Source organism: Dipodomys merriami, unplaced genomic scaffold (genome assembly GCF_024711535.1).
Source record: "Dipodomys merriami isolate MVZ:Mamm:240054 unplaced genomic scaffold, mDipMer1.0.p SCAF_20, whole genome shotgun sequence".
Taxonomy (NCBI): domain Eukaryota; kingdom Metazoa; phylum Chordata; class Mammalia; order Rodentia; family Heteromyidae; genus Dipodomys; species Dipodomys merriami.
In genome coordinates, this window is record NW_027203382.1 from 31,446,353 (window position 1) to 31,463,162 (window position 16,810).

Below are 16,810 nucleotides of genomic sequence, written 5' to 3' on the forward strand. Positions count from 1 at the left end.
GAAGTCTGTGAGACTCTTATCTCCAATGAATCACCAAAAAAGCTAGAAATCGAGCTGTGGCTCAAACGGTAGAGTGCTAGCCTTGAGCACAAAAAACTCAGGGACAGCCTCAAGCCTTGAGTTCAAGCCCCAGGACTGACACCAAAAGAAAAAGAACAATCTGTTTTTAATGTGCATATCACATTTTAGACTGTTAGTCATCATGATGCAAAATCATATTTTCAAATCATATTTTCCAGTACTTCAAATTCTGTAATTCTTGTCCTTTCTTTATTCTTTATTCTTTTTTTTTTTCCTGCTGAGATTGGGGCTTAACACAAGGCCTACCACTTTTGGTTGGCTTTTTCACTCAAGGTTTTGCTGGTTAATTGGTGATAAAAGTCTCTCAGATTTGTCTGCCTGGGCTGGCTTTGAACCGGACTCTTCGTATCTCAGCCTCCTGAGTAGTTGGGATTGCAGGTATGAGCCACCAGCGCCCAGCTTACACTTTCTCTCACTTGCCAAAAATCTTGTTTAATTACCCAGTGAGTACATTCTACTTGTATAGCCATAATCCAGGTAGGATGGACTCATTCTGGGTGGTAGTTTTTGTACCTAACTAATTCTAACTTTTGAGTTCCTGCAAAAAGTTATCTTGTGAAAAAAAAAATCAGATATGCTGCAAGAACTGTGTGGGTGGACATTATAGGACTGTTTGTAATAGTGAAAAGGCAAATATTTAGCTTTCAAGGATTAAGTAAATGTTTACAGAGCACATAATAGAGTATGACTATTTGGAATGGTTGCACCGGCATTTATTGGCACAGAAATTATGTTCATGATTTATTTTTTCAAATGCAGCAAGGTCCAATAGCCCATTTTCTTTTCAAAATAAAATTGGTCCTGTGTCTAGGCATGGTGTTGTATGCCTATAATACCAGCAATTTGGGGAGAAGAGACAGGAGAATTATGAATTTGAGGCCAGCCTGAGATACATAATGAGACCCTGTCTCATTGGTCATGTGTACATGCATGTCCATAGGATCTGTAATGCAATGTATATGTGCACAGATTGCATTGTGGATGAAGCCTTAGAAAGTTATGTAATGAGCTATGAGAATTAGTTGTCTCTGCATTTGATTTTTTTTTTTTGGATGCCAGTACTGGGGTTTGAATTCAGGACCCCTGGGCATTTTGTTCCTTAGATTTTTTCACTGAAGGCTGGTGCTCTACCACTTGAACTGCAGTTCTACTTATGGCTTTTTGGTGGGTAGTTGGAGATGAGTCTCATAGACTTTCCTCCCTGGACTGACATTAAACCTTGACACTCAGATCTCAACCTAGGATTACAGACATGAGCCATAGGCCCTGTTTTCTTTTTATTATTTAAGAAAAGAAAGGGATTAGAGGTGTACCTCAATGGTGTAAAGCACTTGCCTAGCATGCACAGGCCTGGGATTTAACTCATAGAACTCCTAAGGGAAGGATAGGGAGGAAAAGATGGAGGGAGAAGGGAGAAATGACATACCCTACCTTTTATTTTTCACTTAGCAAAAGCTCCTTTCTGTTCACTATAGCTTGACTATAGAGTCCACACTAGAACACAGTGCTCATACCTCAGCCTTCAGTTAATGTAAACCCCTTGTTGTGTTTTCAGCAAGCTGCCTTATGATGTAACCACAGAACAAGCTCTAACATACCCAGAAGTGAAAAATAAACTGGACACATCCACTGAGAACCTGAGAAGGGTCACTGACAAAGTCTTGAACTCTATTATTTCTTCTCTTGATCTATTGCCGTAAGTTGGGTTTGTAGCAATTTTAACATTAGTTTCTGGAAGTTCTTGGAAGTTAGCTGTGGTATGAAGACAGGAATCTTCCTTCAGACTGTATTTGCTATTGTAAAAGAGGGCCTTTAGCCAGGTGTTGGTGGGGCACACCTGTAATCCTAGTGCTCAAGAGACTAAGACAGAGATATAAGTTCAAGGCCAGCCTGGGCTATGTAGAGGGTTCTATCCCCAACCTGGGCTATGTATGGAAACTTTCGAAAAACAAACACCACCAAGATGGCCTACGCTTAACTTCTTAAATGCATAATTACTCGCAGAAGAAGGAGCAATACTTTGGTTGTAGCCACCAACAGTACTCAGGTGTTATCATCAGTGGAAGTTCTGTGATTCCATCCCCATCTCATTTTGCGTTGAATTTTTAGGGAAACTGCTCAGCTATTACTGACTCTGGAATATTTGTGGTGTGTTTCTCCCTCACTTAGCCATTTTCCATGATTTTCTTTTGTCATCTGTTTTACATGTAGTTATGGATTGAGGTATATAGCCAAAGTACTGAAGAATTCGATCCATGAGAAATTTCCTGATGCAACAGAAGATGAGCTATTAAAGGTAGATTTTTTTCAAGGGTAATCTCGCCACAGCTTCTCCCTGGGGGTCTGAGCCAAAATTGCCAACAGACCATTTCATAAGCATTTCCCCCCCATGTCTGATCATTGATAAGCAGCTACAGGTCTTCTATTTCTGACTGTCAAGATTATGTATGTACTCATTACCTGACTTACACAACTGTAACCCCTCTGTACACCACCTTTATAATAATAAAAAATAGATTAGAAAATATTATTCATTAGGCGGAAGTTAATTTGGAAATCTTAGACATTCTTGCAATTCTTTTAGTGCATTTTGGAGGCAGTCATTTTAATCAAAAATAATTTCTTATTAGCATGTTTTCATTGCCTTTACCTAATGCTTTGTTAAAATTCAGATCAGTCCAGGTACCAAGCGGCTCACACCTGCAATACTAGCTATTCAGGAGGCAAAGATCTGAAGATCATTCAAAGCTAGCACAGGCAGACACATCTAAGAGACAGTTATGTCCAATTAACCAGCAGAAAAGCCAAAAGTGGGGATGTGGCTCAAGCAGTAGTGAGAACAGGAGGTCCCAGTACCATACCCTCCCCCGCCCAAAAAAAAATCAGAAAATGCCCCACTTTCTCTTGGGAAATGTAAATGAATATATGTGTTCAGGAAGGAAAAAAATGAATTCAAGTTTTCTCCCTTTTCCTTGTGCATCTGTCAGATTGTTGGAAACCTCCTGTACTACCGGTACATGAACCCAGCCATCGTGGCTCCGGATGGCTTTGACATCATTGACATGACAGCTGGAGGGCAGATCAACTCCGACCAGAGGAGAAACTTGGGGTCCGTAGCCAAGGTGCTTCAGCATGCAGCCTCTAACAAGCTGTTTGAGGGAGAAAATGAGCACCTCTCATCTATGAACCATTATTTATCAGAGACATACCAGAAATTCAGGTGAGGAGGTCCATTCATGCTAAAAAAAAAAAAAAAAAAAAAAAAAACCTGTAAGAAGCTAGACACACAAATGTGTGTTCTATACCCAGAGCTGAAGTGGGGGGCAGAGGGTAAAGTGACTATAGGAACACCAGCTGGCTATGTACAATTCTTCTAGACGTTGTCATTGCAGGAAAGAGAAGGAAGGTCTGGCCAGGTTGCTGGTGCCTGGCGTCCCCATCCACCTCTCCTGCTCTGCTGAGCCTTCTATCTTATTCCATGTTGTACTGACAGAATGAAATGTGGGCTCTTCCTGCTATGCCACTGACGTAGAGTGCTCAGGATGGAATGCTCAAAATAGCTGATTTCTGCTTTGTTAACCTTATAAAGAAGGGTAACTTAAGGGGGGGGGGAGTTGTTTTCCAGTTGGGAAGAATTTTCCGTATCTACGACAAACAATGGTAGGAAATGAAGAGTTTTGTGTTGAGAGGTTGGGAAAACCCCAGTTCTATATTTGTGGATGTTGTGGATGAGCTTGTGTGAATATGTGCTGTTGCCCTGTTCTCACGCTTTCTTAATCATAAGATTTCATTCTGTTGACTTTATTTCTCATTCCAATGATTTCTCTTTCTGATGATTCCATGCAGACAAGAAAGGCTTGCTTATCTCAAAGTTTTCTGGTAGACACCTTCACTTTGTATCTGGGCTCTTGTCTGTCTGTGATAGACCATAGAAACCTGACATGTTTGGCCTCTTTCATCCCAACTTGGAAACTTTATTTCCCATTCTTCAGTTTCCTCTGGTTTAGCGACTTTAACAATCAATGTAAAGAGTTCATGATCATCATCTCTATCCAATTTGTATCCTTTTATGAATGAGTTACACCAACTACACCTACCACAGAAAGTTCTAACTTCTCAAAATGCTAACTTCAGCTCTTCTCACTGAGTATTGTAGCATATGCCTATTATTCTAGCAAAGTAGGAGGCTGAGATTGGGAGGACTGAATTTCCAGACCAGACTTCCAACTCAGTGGAAGAAGGTGGACATGATGGCACGTTATCTGTCATCCCAGCTATGATAACAAGGGTAAAATAGGCTGGTTGAGCCTATTTTGAGCCTGGTTGGGCCAGTGGCTTACAGCTGTAATCCTAGCTACATTGGAGTCTGATGATTGCAGTTTGAAGCCAGCTTGGGCAGGAAAGCTCACGAGACTTTTATTCCCAATTAACCATCCCCAAAAAAAACTCAGGCCCTGAGGTCAAGCCTCAAGACTGGTGCGCGCGCGCACGCGCGCACACACACACACACACACACACACACACACACACACACACACACACACACACACACACACACACACACACACACACACACACACACACACACACACACACACACACACACACACACACACACACAGGCTAGTTGAAACTCAGGCACATAATCCACCAGGGTGATGGAAGCTAGAAAGAGAGAGATTCTGTCTCAAAATTAACTAGTGCAAAAAAGGGCTTGGAGGTGTGGCTCGTTGGCAGAGTGCCTGCCGGGCAAGGCAGTGCCTCTAAAACAAAAGGAAGATGAAGAAAAGAGAGGAATTCAGTATACTAAACTCCATTTTTCTCACACTGGTAACAGATGTTCTGAAGGGTGACACAGATCCCACATCTTACCATTTAACCATATTTGATGGATTGCTTCTGAGATTGTATTCTTTTACAGAGACATCAGACTCAAATCAAGAATTATTAGTTCAGGGCTGGAGATAGAGACCAGTGATAAAACATGTGCTTAGCATGCACAAAACTCTGATTTGATCCCTAGCACATATGCATTCAGAGAGAGGAAGGAAGGAATCCAATCCTGTTTAAGGCATGTCCATACATGCTGAAAAGCTCCTGCAGTCAGGAGCTAGCCTGGCTAGGAGTTGTAGCAATTCCCTTCAAGATATTGAATAGAAAACCAAGTACTAGCCATCATTCAAAACACCCTATTTTAATAAAGCTATTTAACTCACATATTTGACTCCATATTAACACTTTTCCTCCCTTTATACTAGGAAATATTTCAAAGAAGCATGTGATGTCCTTGAACCAGAAGAAAAGTTTAATATGGACAAATACACAGACTTGGTGACAGTCAGCAAACCAGTCATTTATATTTCCATTGAAGAAATCATCAGTACGCATTCAGTAAGTTGGACTGGGGAAGGGTCAGCTACAGACCCATGCTTTACACATGTGCTCACTTAAAAAAATATACAGGACATAGAAGCCAAGTGCTGGTGGTTCATACCAGTAATCCTTGTTACTCAGGAGTCTGAGAGCTGAGAAATAGTAGTTTGAAGCTAGCCTGGGCAGCAAAGTCCATGAGACTTTTATCTCCATTGGCCCTCCAAAAAAAGCCAAAAATGGAGCTGTTGACTCAAATGGTAGAATGTTAACCTTGAGCAAAAAAGCTCATTGACAATGTCCATGCCCTGAGTCCAAGACCCAGGACTGCACACACACAAAAAAATAATGCAGGACTTATGGTATACAGGTGGTGGTGGACATATTCTTAGAATTTAAGAGAGAGGTGGGTACTGGTGGCTCATACCTGTAATCCTAGCTACTCAGGAAGCTGAGATCTGAGCATAGCGGTTCAAAGCCAGCCCAGGCAGGAAAGTCCATGAGACTTTGATCGCCAATAAACTACTCAGAAAACTGGAAGTGGTGCTGTGGCTCAAGTAGTAGAGCGCTCACCTTGAGCTGAAGAGCTGAGGGACAGCACCCAGACCCAGAGTTCAAGCCCCAAGACTGACAAAGAAGAAAAGAAAAGAATTTAAGAGACAATCTTGACTCTTAAAACATTAAGAAAACCCCTCTCACAAACAAGAAAGTTGATATGTTGGCTGAAAGGCTGAGCAGTATGGAGAGAGGTGGACATCCAGCTGCTCAGAGAAGATAAGAAACCCCCACAGAGCTCAGCCTGCCATTGTTCTAGAAAGCCCTTTTTCTTAGAAGCAGCAGTTTGACTGTCTGTGGTCTGTCATGTCTCTGTCTGCTTCTCAGCAACCGTCAGCACTCAGTGGGGCACTGGGAGAGAATGGGCAGCCCAGAGACAGCTTTGCAATTACGTAAAGACAGAAGCCAGATCTTTGAGGGATTTCGGTATTCAAAAACTAAGTCCAGTTGGAACTGGAATATTTTTTAAAGGAACCTTTTTAAGGATAATTTCAAGCCTTGCTAGTCAAAGTTAAATCTTGGAAAGAGCTTATAAATGTACCCCGAGATCTTCTAAATCTGAGCCCACCTTTTAGCAAGATCCCCAGGAACTTCAGATGCACATTAAAGTTCTAGAAGCTTCAGTTGAATATAGTTTGTATTGTACTGACAGCTAGAGAATAAAGCATATATGCCTACTCTCTCAAAGTCCTGATAATACACATAGCAAAATGGCTACTTCAAAGTTCTACCATTATTATAAGCTTGGGAATGTGGGTTTGGAGGCAAGATGGGATCTGGTTTTGATTTTTCCTTCTCAGGAATGGGGAACTATGTCATTTGCATCAAGTTCCCAATAAGTATTGCTTAAATGGAAGAAAACTGTCCAACTATGTACCATTTATGAAAACTATTTTTAAGTGGGGAAGTAGACTCTTTAACAATGAGTAGTAAGCCATGTGTTTATTTTGTCCCAAACAAATACAGAAACATCTTTGTTATATGTTTGCTCAGGATAAATCCTCGTCCAAAAAGTGTAGTGAGAAGTTCTGAGTGAGAGGTTCCTGTTGATAGAGAATAGAGAGAAAATGTTCATTGAGTTCATGGAGACTGCTAGTCTTGAAGGAGAAATAGATGATCCCTTGTGCTGAAAATAATTGAGAACAGAATGTAATTCTGGGAAACAGAGCGTGTGATGAATCTGGAGTCCCTTTGTATGCTGGTGGTTGCAGCTGTAGTGTGGGCGGGCAAATAATGGGACAACTTCCTGTTTACAGTCTAGGGATGGAGGCACACACACACCCACATTTACACTCACTCACACACATACACACCCTGTGGCCATAGACTGGCCTTAGGCTCTCTGGTGAGCATGTAAAACTTCATCATCAGCTCTTTACAGAGACATTCACAGGAAATGCTTTCTGATTCATAAAATGAAGGGTGAAAGCTGCCTGCCTGAAATACATCCAGCATTTCCAGAGACAGCAGCCAGATGCACTGTCTCTAAACTTTACCCAGCCTGCTTATTTTGTTTGTGTCTCTAACTTATCTCCCTCTCCCCTCCCCAAAATAACCTATGTCTGTGCCTGCAGAGCTGACCGTGCCTCTGTGTCACTTGTAGTTTTCAGTTAGCACCTTTCTTTGACTCATCCCAATTTTTTAAAAATAACAATGCATATTTCTTTAATTTAAAACGAAGATTCTTTGTTATGCTATAAAATTAGCCTGCCGTGTGGAAGCAGAAATGTCATAAGTATAATTAATACAGAATAACTAGATGTCTTTACTCCCTTAATTTCAAACCCTGCATCTGAATCTCTCCCTCTCTTTCTCTTTCTCTTCCTTCCTCCCTCCTCCCTCCCCGCAAATGTCAGGGAACTAGTAAGAAAATTTAGCACTAAACTTCAATAATCTTAAAGCCTAAGATAATAAAAGGTCAATGTAGGAAGCTCACTCCTGTAATAATAGCTCTCTTAGGAGGGTTGAAAGAGGATCCAACCCAGGGGACCACGCAGAGGCAGACAGGAGAAAGATTATTATAAGGTTTATTAGAGGAGCCATATTTCCCCCAAGAAGGAGCACATGGCCTCCGTCCCCATCCAGGTAGCAGGAGGGTCTGAGGGGTAGGAAGTGAGGTGGGTCTGGGCAGAGGGAGGGAGGGAGGGATCAGCTGTATGGCATGAACTCCAGGAATGGGAGGAGGGCCAGGTGCGGGTGGAGCTGAGGACCAAAGGTGAGCATAATACTAACAAGGGGGAGATTTGGAGAAATGCAGTTCAAAACCAGCCGGAACAGAAAAAGTCAGCAAGACTCCATTTCCAGTTAACCAGAAAAACTGAATTAAGTCCACTCATTTAAAATGTATGACACCCCATGTTTAGTATAGTCACAGTTTTATGGCCATTACTAGCACTGTTCACTCTGAGAATATTTTTACCATCCTCAAAGAAACTGTATCCATTAACTGTCCCTCCTCATGAGCTCACTCCTAGACTCCATCTAAGTCTGTTCGCATGAATTTGACTACTGTAGAGACTTCCTGGGACAATCATAGGCATTCAGTGTTTGGCTTTTTGTGACTGGTTTATTTTACTTCAGTAATTCATATAGCATGAATCAGAATTTTCTTCCTAAGGCTAAATAATATTACATTATATAGACTACCTTTTACCCATACCCCCCACCAACTGAAGGATCTTGTACTTTTTTTCCCCCTTGAGAAGAATATGGCTCAGGTTGGCCTAGAGCTTGCTATATAATTCAGGCTGGCCTGACCTCATGATCCTCCTTGAAGGTGTGTCACTGTGCCATGTTGAACATACCACCCTTTTCCATCTGTTGATGGACACTTGGCTGTTGTGAATAATGCTGTTGTAACCTTTATACACAAATGTCTCTACGGCTGACAAATCTGTACATCTAGAGATGAAATGGCCAGATCACGAAATACTGAAAATGGAAAGGGGGCCAGGTGCAGGTAGCTCACACCTCTAATCCTAACTACTCAGGGAGGCTGAGATCTGAGGCTCATAGTTTGAAACCAGCCTAGGCAGGAAAGGCTGTGAGACTTTTAGCTCCAATTAAACCACCTAAAAACTGAAAGTAGAGTTGTGACTCAAAGTGGTAGAGGGTTAGTCTTAAGAGCTGAGCATGCAGGCTCTGAGTTCAAGTCCCACAAACAACTAAAGAGAGGTGGGGAGGAGAGAAAGAAAGAAAGAAAGAAAGAAAGAAAGAAAGAAAGAAAGAAAGAAAGAAAGAAAAAGAAAGGAAAGAAAGAAAGGAAAGAAAGAAAGAAAGGAAGGAAAAAAAGTGGAAATGGGACTAACTATCATTATAATTCAGAACTATGATTATTATAATATTATGATTCAAAACAACTAAAATAAGTCTCCTACAGGCAGGATGTCAGAAATTTAGAAACATAGTTTCAACTAATTAGAAATGCAAACAAAAGCTGTGCTGTCCTTGCTGGCTTTCCCTGGCAGTGTAGCTGCTCTTGAAGAGTGACAGCATTTCTCTAAGACTGGAAAGAGATAATTGCCTTTGTAGCCATGTGGGTTCTGGAAAGCCATTTCCCATCCCACTGTTCCCACCACAAGGAACCATGAAGGCAGTGCTGCCATTTTTATCTCCTGTAAGATCTTCAAAGCCAAGTAATAGCCAGGAGCTCAGAGACTCAAGCTACTCAAGAAGCTGAGATCTGAGGATTGAGGTGCAAAGCCAGCCCGGGAAAGAAAGTCATTAAGACTCAGTTAAAGACCAAAAAAGCAGGAAGTGACACTGTGGCTCAGGTAGTAGAGCATTAGTGGCAAGCAAAAAAGCTCAGGACAACATCCAAGTCCTGAGTTCAAGCCCCACAAACAGAGTTGAATGACAAAATAGGTAAAGAGTGGGATTTTTTTTTGTTAAAAAAATTCAGTATTTGATTACTAAAGTGATACGAAAATACCCTTTCAGCCAGGTGCCGATGGCTTACACCTATAATCCTAGCTTCTTGGGAGGCTGAGATCTAAGAATCAAGATTAGAAGCCAACCAGGGAAGGAAAGTCCTCAAAACTCATATCTCCAGTAAATTAGGAAAATTGCCAACTGGAAGTATGGCTCAAGTATCAGAGCACCAGCTATGAATGGAAAAGAAAGATAAGCACAGGGAAAAAAAAAGAAAGAAAGAGAGGAAGAGGAGGAGGAAGAGAAAACACCCTGCCAGTTTGCTGTTGGTGTTAGCCAAGACCCTTCTGTCTCAATGTAGATTTTGTGAAGGTAGTGTGGAGCACACAAGCTGTGTACAAGGCAGGACCTTAGCAGATCTTACCAACATGATCATTGTGTAAACCTTTCTGAAAAAGATCTAGGAACGCCTTCATTACTACAGTTCCTGGATGCAGACATTTCCCTCTGAGATAGAACTGAGATTGTGTCTCTATCCATAAGCTTTAATAATTGTCCAACTTGTCCTTAAGGTGTAAACAATAGCCAGAGAAAATGCTAGAAATCTAGAAGAGGCAGTACGTGAGTCTGGCAGGCTGGGAATGGAGCTGGCTGACTGCACGTGTGTGTTATCCTCTGTGTACAGCTCCTGTTGGAACATCAGGACGTGATTGCTGCAGAGAAGAGTGACTCACTCAATGAGCTGCTTGAGACGCTGGGAGACGTGCCCACCATAGAATCCTTTCTGGGTGAGAGCTCGTTCTTTCTAATCTTCACCATTTTGGCCTCTTGTATAGTTTCTGTATTTGAGATTATAAAAAGAAAAAGTGGAATCTAACTGTTAGGCTTACTGAAAGGATAAGAGCTCCCTGTGCTCCTTCTTCTACCAAGAATTGTTAACTCAGGGCTAGGTGTCACTCAGAAGAAAAGTACCTGCTTAACGTGTGCAAAGGCCCAAGGTTCAACCCGCCTCCCCCCCCCCCCCCCGCAGCGCCCTTCTCCCCAAATTCTATAATTTGTCCTAGACTATAAGACAGTTTGGTATTCATGAAGGTAAGTTCTAGGCACATCAAAACAGATTTGTCCATCTGTTTCACAAAAAAATAAATCAAATAAATGTAAGAAAGAAAAAAAGAGCCAAGCACCAGTGGTTCACACCTAAACAAACCTAGCAACTTTTCAGGAGACTCAGATCTGAGAATGGAGGTTCAAAGCCAAATCAGATAGACAAATGCTTGAGACTTTTATCTCTAACTGGCAGAAAGTTGGAAGTAGTAGAGTGCCAGCTTGGAGCAAAAAAGCTAAACTGGGGGCACAAGGCCTCAGAACCAGCAAGAAAGAAAAAAGAACAGATGTGTTAGAACATAATGACTTCTTCACTGTTTTCTAACAGTTTCTTTGATTAGCAGCTATCTTTTAGTTATTTGCTCATAGTTAGAATATCTATTTCATGTAATTTTTGTTAGAATATATTAGTTATATGGGTGGGGGAATTTTATTGTTATATCTACACACATGCTTATGCTGTATTCCAACCAATCTCACCCCCTCCGTCACATTCCCTGCCCCCACTGTCCCAGGTTATTTTAACGTGTTACTCAGATATTCTTAAGTCTGCATTCTTTGCAGATGTGAGTTTTACCCAGACTATGGCCTACCATGGAGTTACTATGTCTGACTTCTGCAGGGCCCCTGACTTATATGGCTGATGCTATGACCATGGGAGGGAGATGCAAAGAATAACACCATGGCTTGCTTTTTGCCACAGGGGAAGGATCCATTGACCCCAACGACCCTAACAAGGAAAATACACTAAATCAACTCTCCAAGACTGAGATTTCCCTTTCCTTGACCAGCAAATATGACCTAGGAGATGGTGAATCTGTGGATAGCCGAAGCCTCATGATAAAGTAAGTTTGGGGCTTAAAGGGTACAGTCTCCAATTGTATCTCTTGAACCTTGCAAGCTGAAGCAAAGTGAATATGGAAATGCGTTGCATCCATCCATCATATATCAAACCAAACAACAATAGATGTTTGGAAGAGAACTAAGCATTAGGCTAGCCTACCAAGTCTGTGTTGATTTTTAGTGTTGCACAAAACATTTTGATTTCTTCCTGGAAGAAATGAAGTGATTGATTCAGGGAAAAAGCTCATACTCATGACAAGACATATCACCATCTGATTTGTCAGGCTTCTTTCCTATTAAACTAATTCTAGAGGTGTTTGACTTTGTTTACATACATACTATTTCCTGTCCCCAAAGATTTCTAACGAAGCAATCACATCTTAAATCAATATTTTTCCTAGCTGCATGCATGTCCCACATTAGACTTACAGAAAAGAGTAGTGAGATCAGTGAGTGTTCCCACACCATACATGAAAACACTGAGACAAGAATACAAAATGCTGTCATTTATCAACGAGAGGCTATGTAACTGTGTGGAACGGGAGTTATATATTGGAGCGGACTCTGGAGAGGGAAATGAGGACCACTGGGAACAACTGTGTGGGAGCACAGTATTTCACACACTTCTTCCAGGCTACATGTCCTGAGTACGGAGGTGGTTTTGTTTATAAGAGCTTGCGGTCCTGCCACTGACGTGCTGTAGGCCACATTCGTCTCTACTTGACTTTTTCCAGATACACAACCACTCACGTAAATACCAAAAAAAAAAAGAGCTTCTTCAGTGTGTTCTGCTGGGCTCCAAGTTTCTACAAGGCTTGTTTAGGTTGTGCTCAGATCTTCTAAGAGTCCTTCATTTGAGCACCTACCACATGTTAAGGCTCTGGGATGGGGACCAGGCTGGACACCGGCCAGTGGAATCTCTTATCTCCCAGTGCTTGCAGCCTGAGGTCCAGCTGAAGAGAGGGCACAGCAAGAGGCCCAGCTGCAAGACAGAGCCAGCCACAGCCATGGCCTCCCAGAGCCGAGAGCCTTTCTTTGCCAACCCTGTTTACCAAGATAGATTGCACTTTCTGAAACACAGTTCAGGGCAGGGCAGGAAAAAGAGTGAAATGAATGAACTCCATAATTTCCTCTGAACAGGCCAATTATCAAAGTAAGTGGAAACCCAGACTGGGTGTTGGTGTCATGCAAATGAAATTAGACCCCATGATCTCATAAAATTTATCCTGTGAGATGATGGGAAGAAGTTTCCCCTTAATTGACTTTATGTAGTATTTGAATGCTATTTGCTAAATGCAGTTGACTGCATTAAATCTCAAATGTAATGAGAATTACATTTGAGTAGTCTAACATATTAAAATCATATGACTGGCCTACATATTCATACTAATTTCTGAGCAGGAGTCTCCAGGATTCCACAAATTCTTGGAACTTGCATCTTAAAAACAACATCATAAAAGTCAGACATGTTGTAAAGAGCTGACTTTGTCTGGAAAGCATGGCACATTGTCCTGCTGAGCTTACACCAGCCTCAGCCCTGTGTAGCCACCCTTCTGCTACCGAGGGTGCGCTAGCTGCCCACAACAGCCAATCCTTCTGTCACCGTATGATGTGCAGCCAGCTAATGGGTTGATTTTTTAATATTGGTGAAATAAACATAGCACAAAATCTAGTATTCCAACCATTTTTAAGTACACACTTCAAAGGCATTTAGGACAGTCACGGTATTGTGCATCATCACCTCTGTCTAGTTTTAGAAAATTTTTACCATCTCAAGTGTTCATTCAGTCCTCCTCCTCCCTGTTCTCAGCCTCTGCTAACTACTAGGCTAGTTTCTGTCTCTGAATTTACTTGTTCCACATTCATATTATAAGAATCATGTAATATATTATGAGAATCATGTAATACACAGCCTTTGGTGTTTGACTTTTATTCAGTGTAGTAGTTCTCCATATTGTAGTATGATTCATGAATTTGTTCCTTTTTATGATCCCTTTCATTGTATGAATATACAGTACTTTGGTTATCTTTGAAATCACTGGTGGATATTTGGATTGTTTTCATCTATTGCCTATAGAATAGTGCTGCTATGTACAAGTTAGGTACAAGTTTGTTTGAATATCTGTTTTCAGGTGTTTGCAGGTATATGCCAGGGAGTAGAATTCTGGGTTATATGGGAATTCTGTGTTCAGCTTTTTGAGGAACTACAAAACTATTTTCCATAGTGGCTATACTGTTTTGCCTTTCCCCTACCAAAGTATGACTTCTGTATTCCCCTTGACAGTTATTTCCTTCCTTTCTTTCCTCCTTTCCTTCTTTCCTCTTTTTCTTCAAATAGTAGCCATTCCAGGGGCTGGGAAGGTGGGTCAGTGGTAGAGAGCTTGTCTTGCATGCATGAGGCCCTGCACTCAATTCCTCCCCACCACGTAAGCAGAAAAAGCTGGAAGTGGAGCTGTGGCTCAAGTGGTAGAGTGCTAGCCTTGAGTTGAAGAGCTGAGGGACAGCGCCCAGGCCTAGAGTTCAGGCCCCAGAACATACCAAAAAGAAAAAAAAAAGTAGCCATTCCAATGAGTATAAGGGAATGTTTCTTTGTGGCTTCAATTTGGAATTAGTTTGTTAGTGCAGTTAAGTATCTCTACATGTGATTCCTGACCATTTATATATCCTTTTTAGTTGAAATATCTATTCAAATTTTTACCTATATTTAAGTGGAGGATTTTATTGTTACTGTTTCTGGGTTCTAAGAGCTCCTTATACATTCAGGATACTTTATCCTTATCAGACACATGATTTGCAAATATTTTTGCCTCTTCTGTGGATTATTATCTTACACTTATTATAATTATTATAATATGCATATAATACCTTCAGTAACGCTATGGACATGGAGTTAACTTCCATAGCTAATAACTGGAGCACATTCAAACCATTGCTCTTAAATCATCCAGAGCCAACATTTGCAACACACAGTTCTTGAGGGCTAGGCCATTATTCTTTGCATCTAAGAATACTAAGATAAAGGGCTGTGAATTTGGCTTAGTGGTAGAGTGCTTGCCTAGCATACATGAAGCCCTGGGTTCAGTTCCTCAGTACTACATAAAAAGAAAAAGCTGGAAATGGTGCTGTGGCTCAAGTAGAAGAGTGCTAGCCTTGAGCAAAAGAAGTTCGGGGATGGTGCCTAGGCTCTGAGTTCAAGCTCCACGACTGGCAAAAAAAAAAAAAAAAAAAAAAAAGAACACTAGGATAAAGGATGAGGATTACAGCAGGGACATGGTGGCACTGTTGATGCTAGTGTGTCCTTCCAGGTCAGAGGTGAACAACTGAGAAGGGTGATAGACATGAAGGGCACATGTCCGAGTTGGAGGGAACATTAAGGTCTTTTCTGTATTTTTGTGGAATAGCAAACCTCAGTCAAGCCAGTGCCAGTGGCTCACTTCCATAATCCTAGCTGCTTAGGAGGCTGAGTAGTGATCTGAAGAAAGTCTGTGAGACTCTTATCTTCAATTAATTAGCATAAAGCCAGAGAGGAGGTATGGCTCAAGTGGCGGAATAGCAGCCCTGAGTTGGAAAGTTCAGGGACAGTGCCCAGGCCCTGAGTGCAAGCCCCAAGGACTGGGGCTTCAGTGTGGGCTACTACCACTTTCCCAGTTCTAAACAAACAGAATCCAATGCGGTAGCGATGGGATACTATGGGATAGTAGCTCCATGGATTACATATCAGCCAAAAGATGCCGCAAATGACCCAGCCAGCAATGTGCCCAGCCATACGGCAGACCAGCAGCGAGGGCTGTGACAAGCCTGGGCATCTTATAAATTATAAAGAACCATACACTTGTAAATCTCTCTTACTAGAAATTATGACATCTCAAAATATGTTATCCTAGAGGCCTTTATTGAGCTTGCTTTTCCACCAAAGTATTTGTATTTAAATAGAGGGTAATGCTTGTGGTTTTTATAAATCATACTTAGCTGCTCAAGCGCTTAAGTTGTCATCTCTTAAGAATGTTCTCCTGATTGAGTTTAGCGATCCATTATCCTACCAGAGAGATTTCCTTGATTCTGTTTCAAGCTGGCAAGAGCACTCACTGGCTTAGTGACACTTGAGGTATAGTGCAAACAGTATGTAATAATGCCATTGGAATGTTCAAAAAAGAGATTCCTGAGATGCTACAAACACTGATTCCTCTTCAGTGTTGTGCAGGTGACAGAGAAAGGTTCGAATTCTACCCGGCAGAGTTTAATAATGGTGTCACATTAATGGATGCCATATTCATGGAATGGCCAAGCCAGGGGACATCTTTCAAGAGACACACGGTCTCACTTAGAGACATAAGTAAATAACAGTACAGCTCTGCTAAAGAAAATCCCTGGTGTATTTCAGTGTCTTAATTCTAGATTTTAAATAGTGCCTCATTCAGGGAAGTCAGGATTCTTGGTTCACATTAGCCTCTTACTGATACATAGTCCATACTCTACCACGACATTTGAACAGACACAGATCAATACTATTGATTTGTGCTTGTCAGACATGACTATAAGGAGGGATGTGTACTGGGGTACAGAGGGGAGCACATTGTAAGGTCATTGGCAACAAAAATGTAAACCAAACTATGAATTCTGCAGATTATATTAAACATTTAAGGACCTCAGAGGCTTCTTGGTGATGGAAGAGGAGGTCGGGATCTGAAGTTGAATCTGAGTGAAAAAAAGTATGTTCAGCATGCCAAAGTCCCAAGTTTCATCTCCACATGTCCCAAAACATAAGTAGGAAGATAGAGTCTGTGGTCATGGACCGTCACCAGAGGTTTGTGACCAGCTGCTTATGTGGAAAAGGAACTTGGCTTATGTTCTACAACACTAGACAGTAGTGTGAGGTGTCTGTCTCGCCATTAAACTTCTTAGGTCTCTGTCTTGTTTGTAACAGCAGATAGTGGATTGTTTCCCAGAAGTCCTGTGACTAACCAGGGCAGGGAGTGGGCCTTGGATA

The 16,810-nt window shown here is 41.6% G+C and overlaps 1 protein-coding gene across 1 annotated transcript in view; it reads left to right on the forward strand.

The window, feature by feature from the left end:
* The window catches only part of LOC138833021 (ras GTPase-activating-like protein IQGAP2), a 258,468-nt gene that overhangs the window by 211,356 nt on the left and 30,302 nt on the right, over nt 1–16,810 (forward strand). Inside the window, exons 25-30 of the mRNA XM_070031378.1 lie at nt 1,637–1,777; nt 2,293–2,377; nt 3,069–3,301; nt 5,340–5,472; nt 10,562–10,664; nt 11,684–11,825. Of these exons, the coding sequence (XP_069887479.1) occupies nt 1,637–1,777; nt 2,293–2,377; nt 3,069–3,301; nt 5,340–5,472; nt 10,562–10,664; nt 11,684–11,825 (837 nt within the window). The remainder of the gene's footprint in view (nt 1–1,636; nt 1,778–2,292; nt 2,378–3,068; nt 3,302–5,339; nt 5,473–10,561; nt 10,665–11,683; nt 11,826–16,810) is intronic.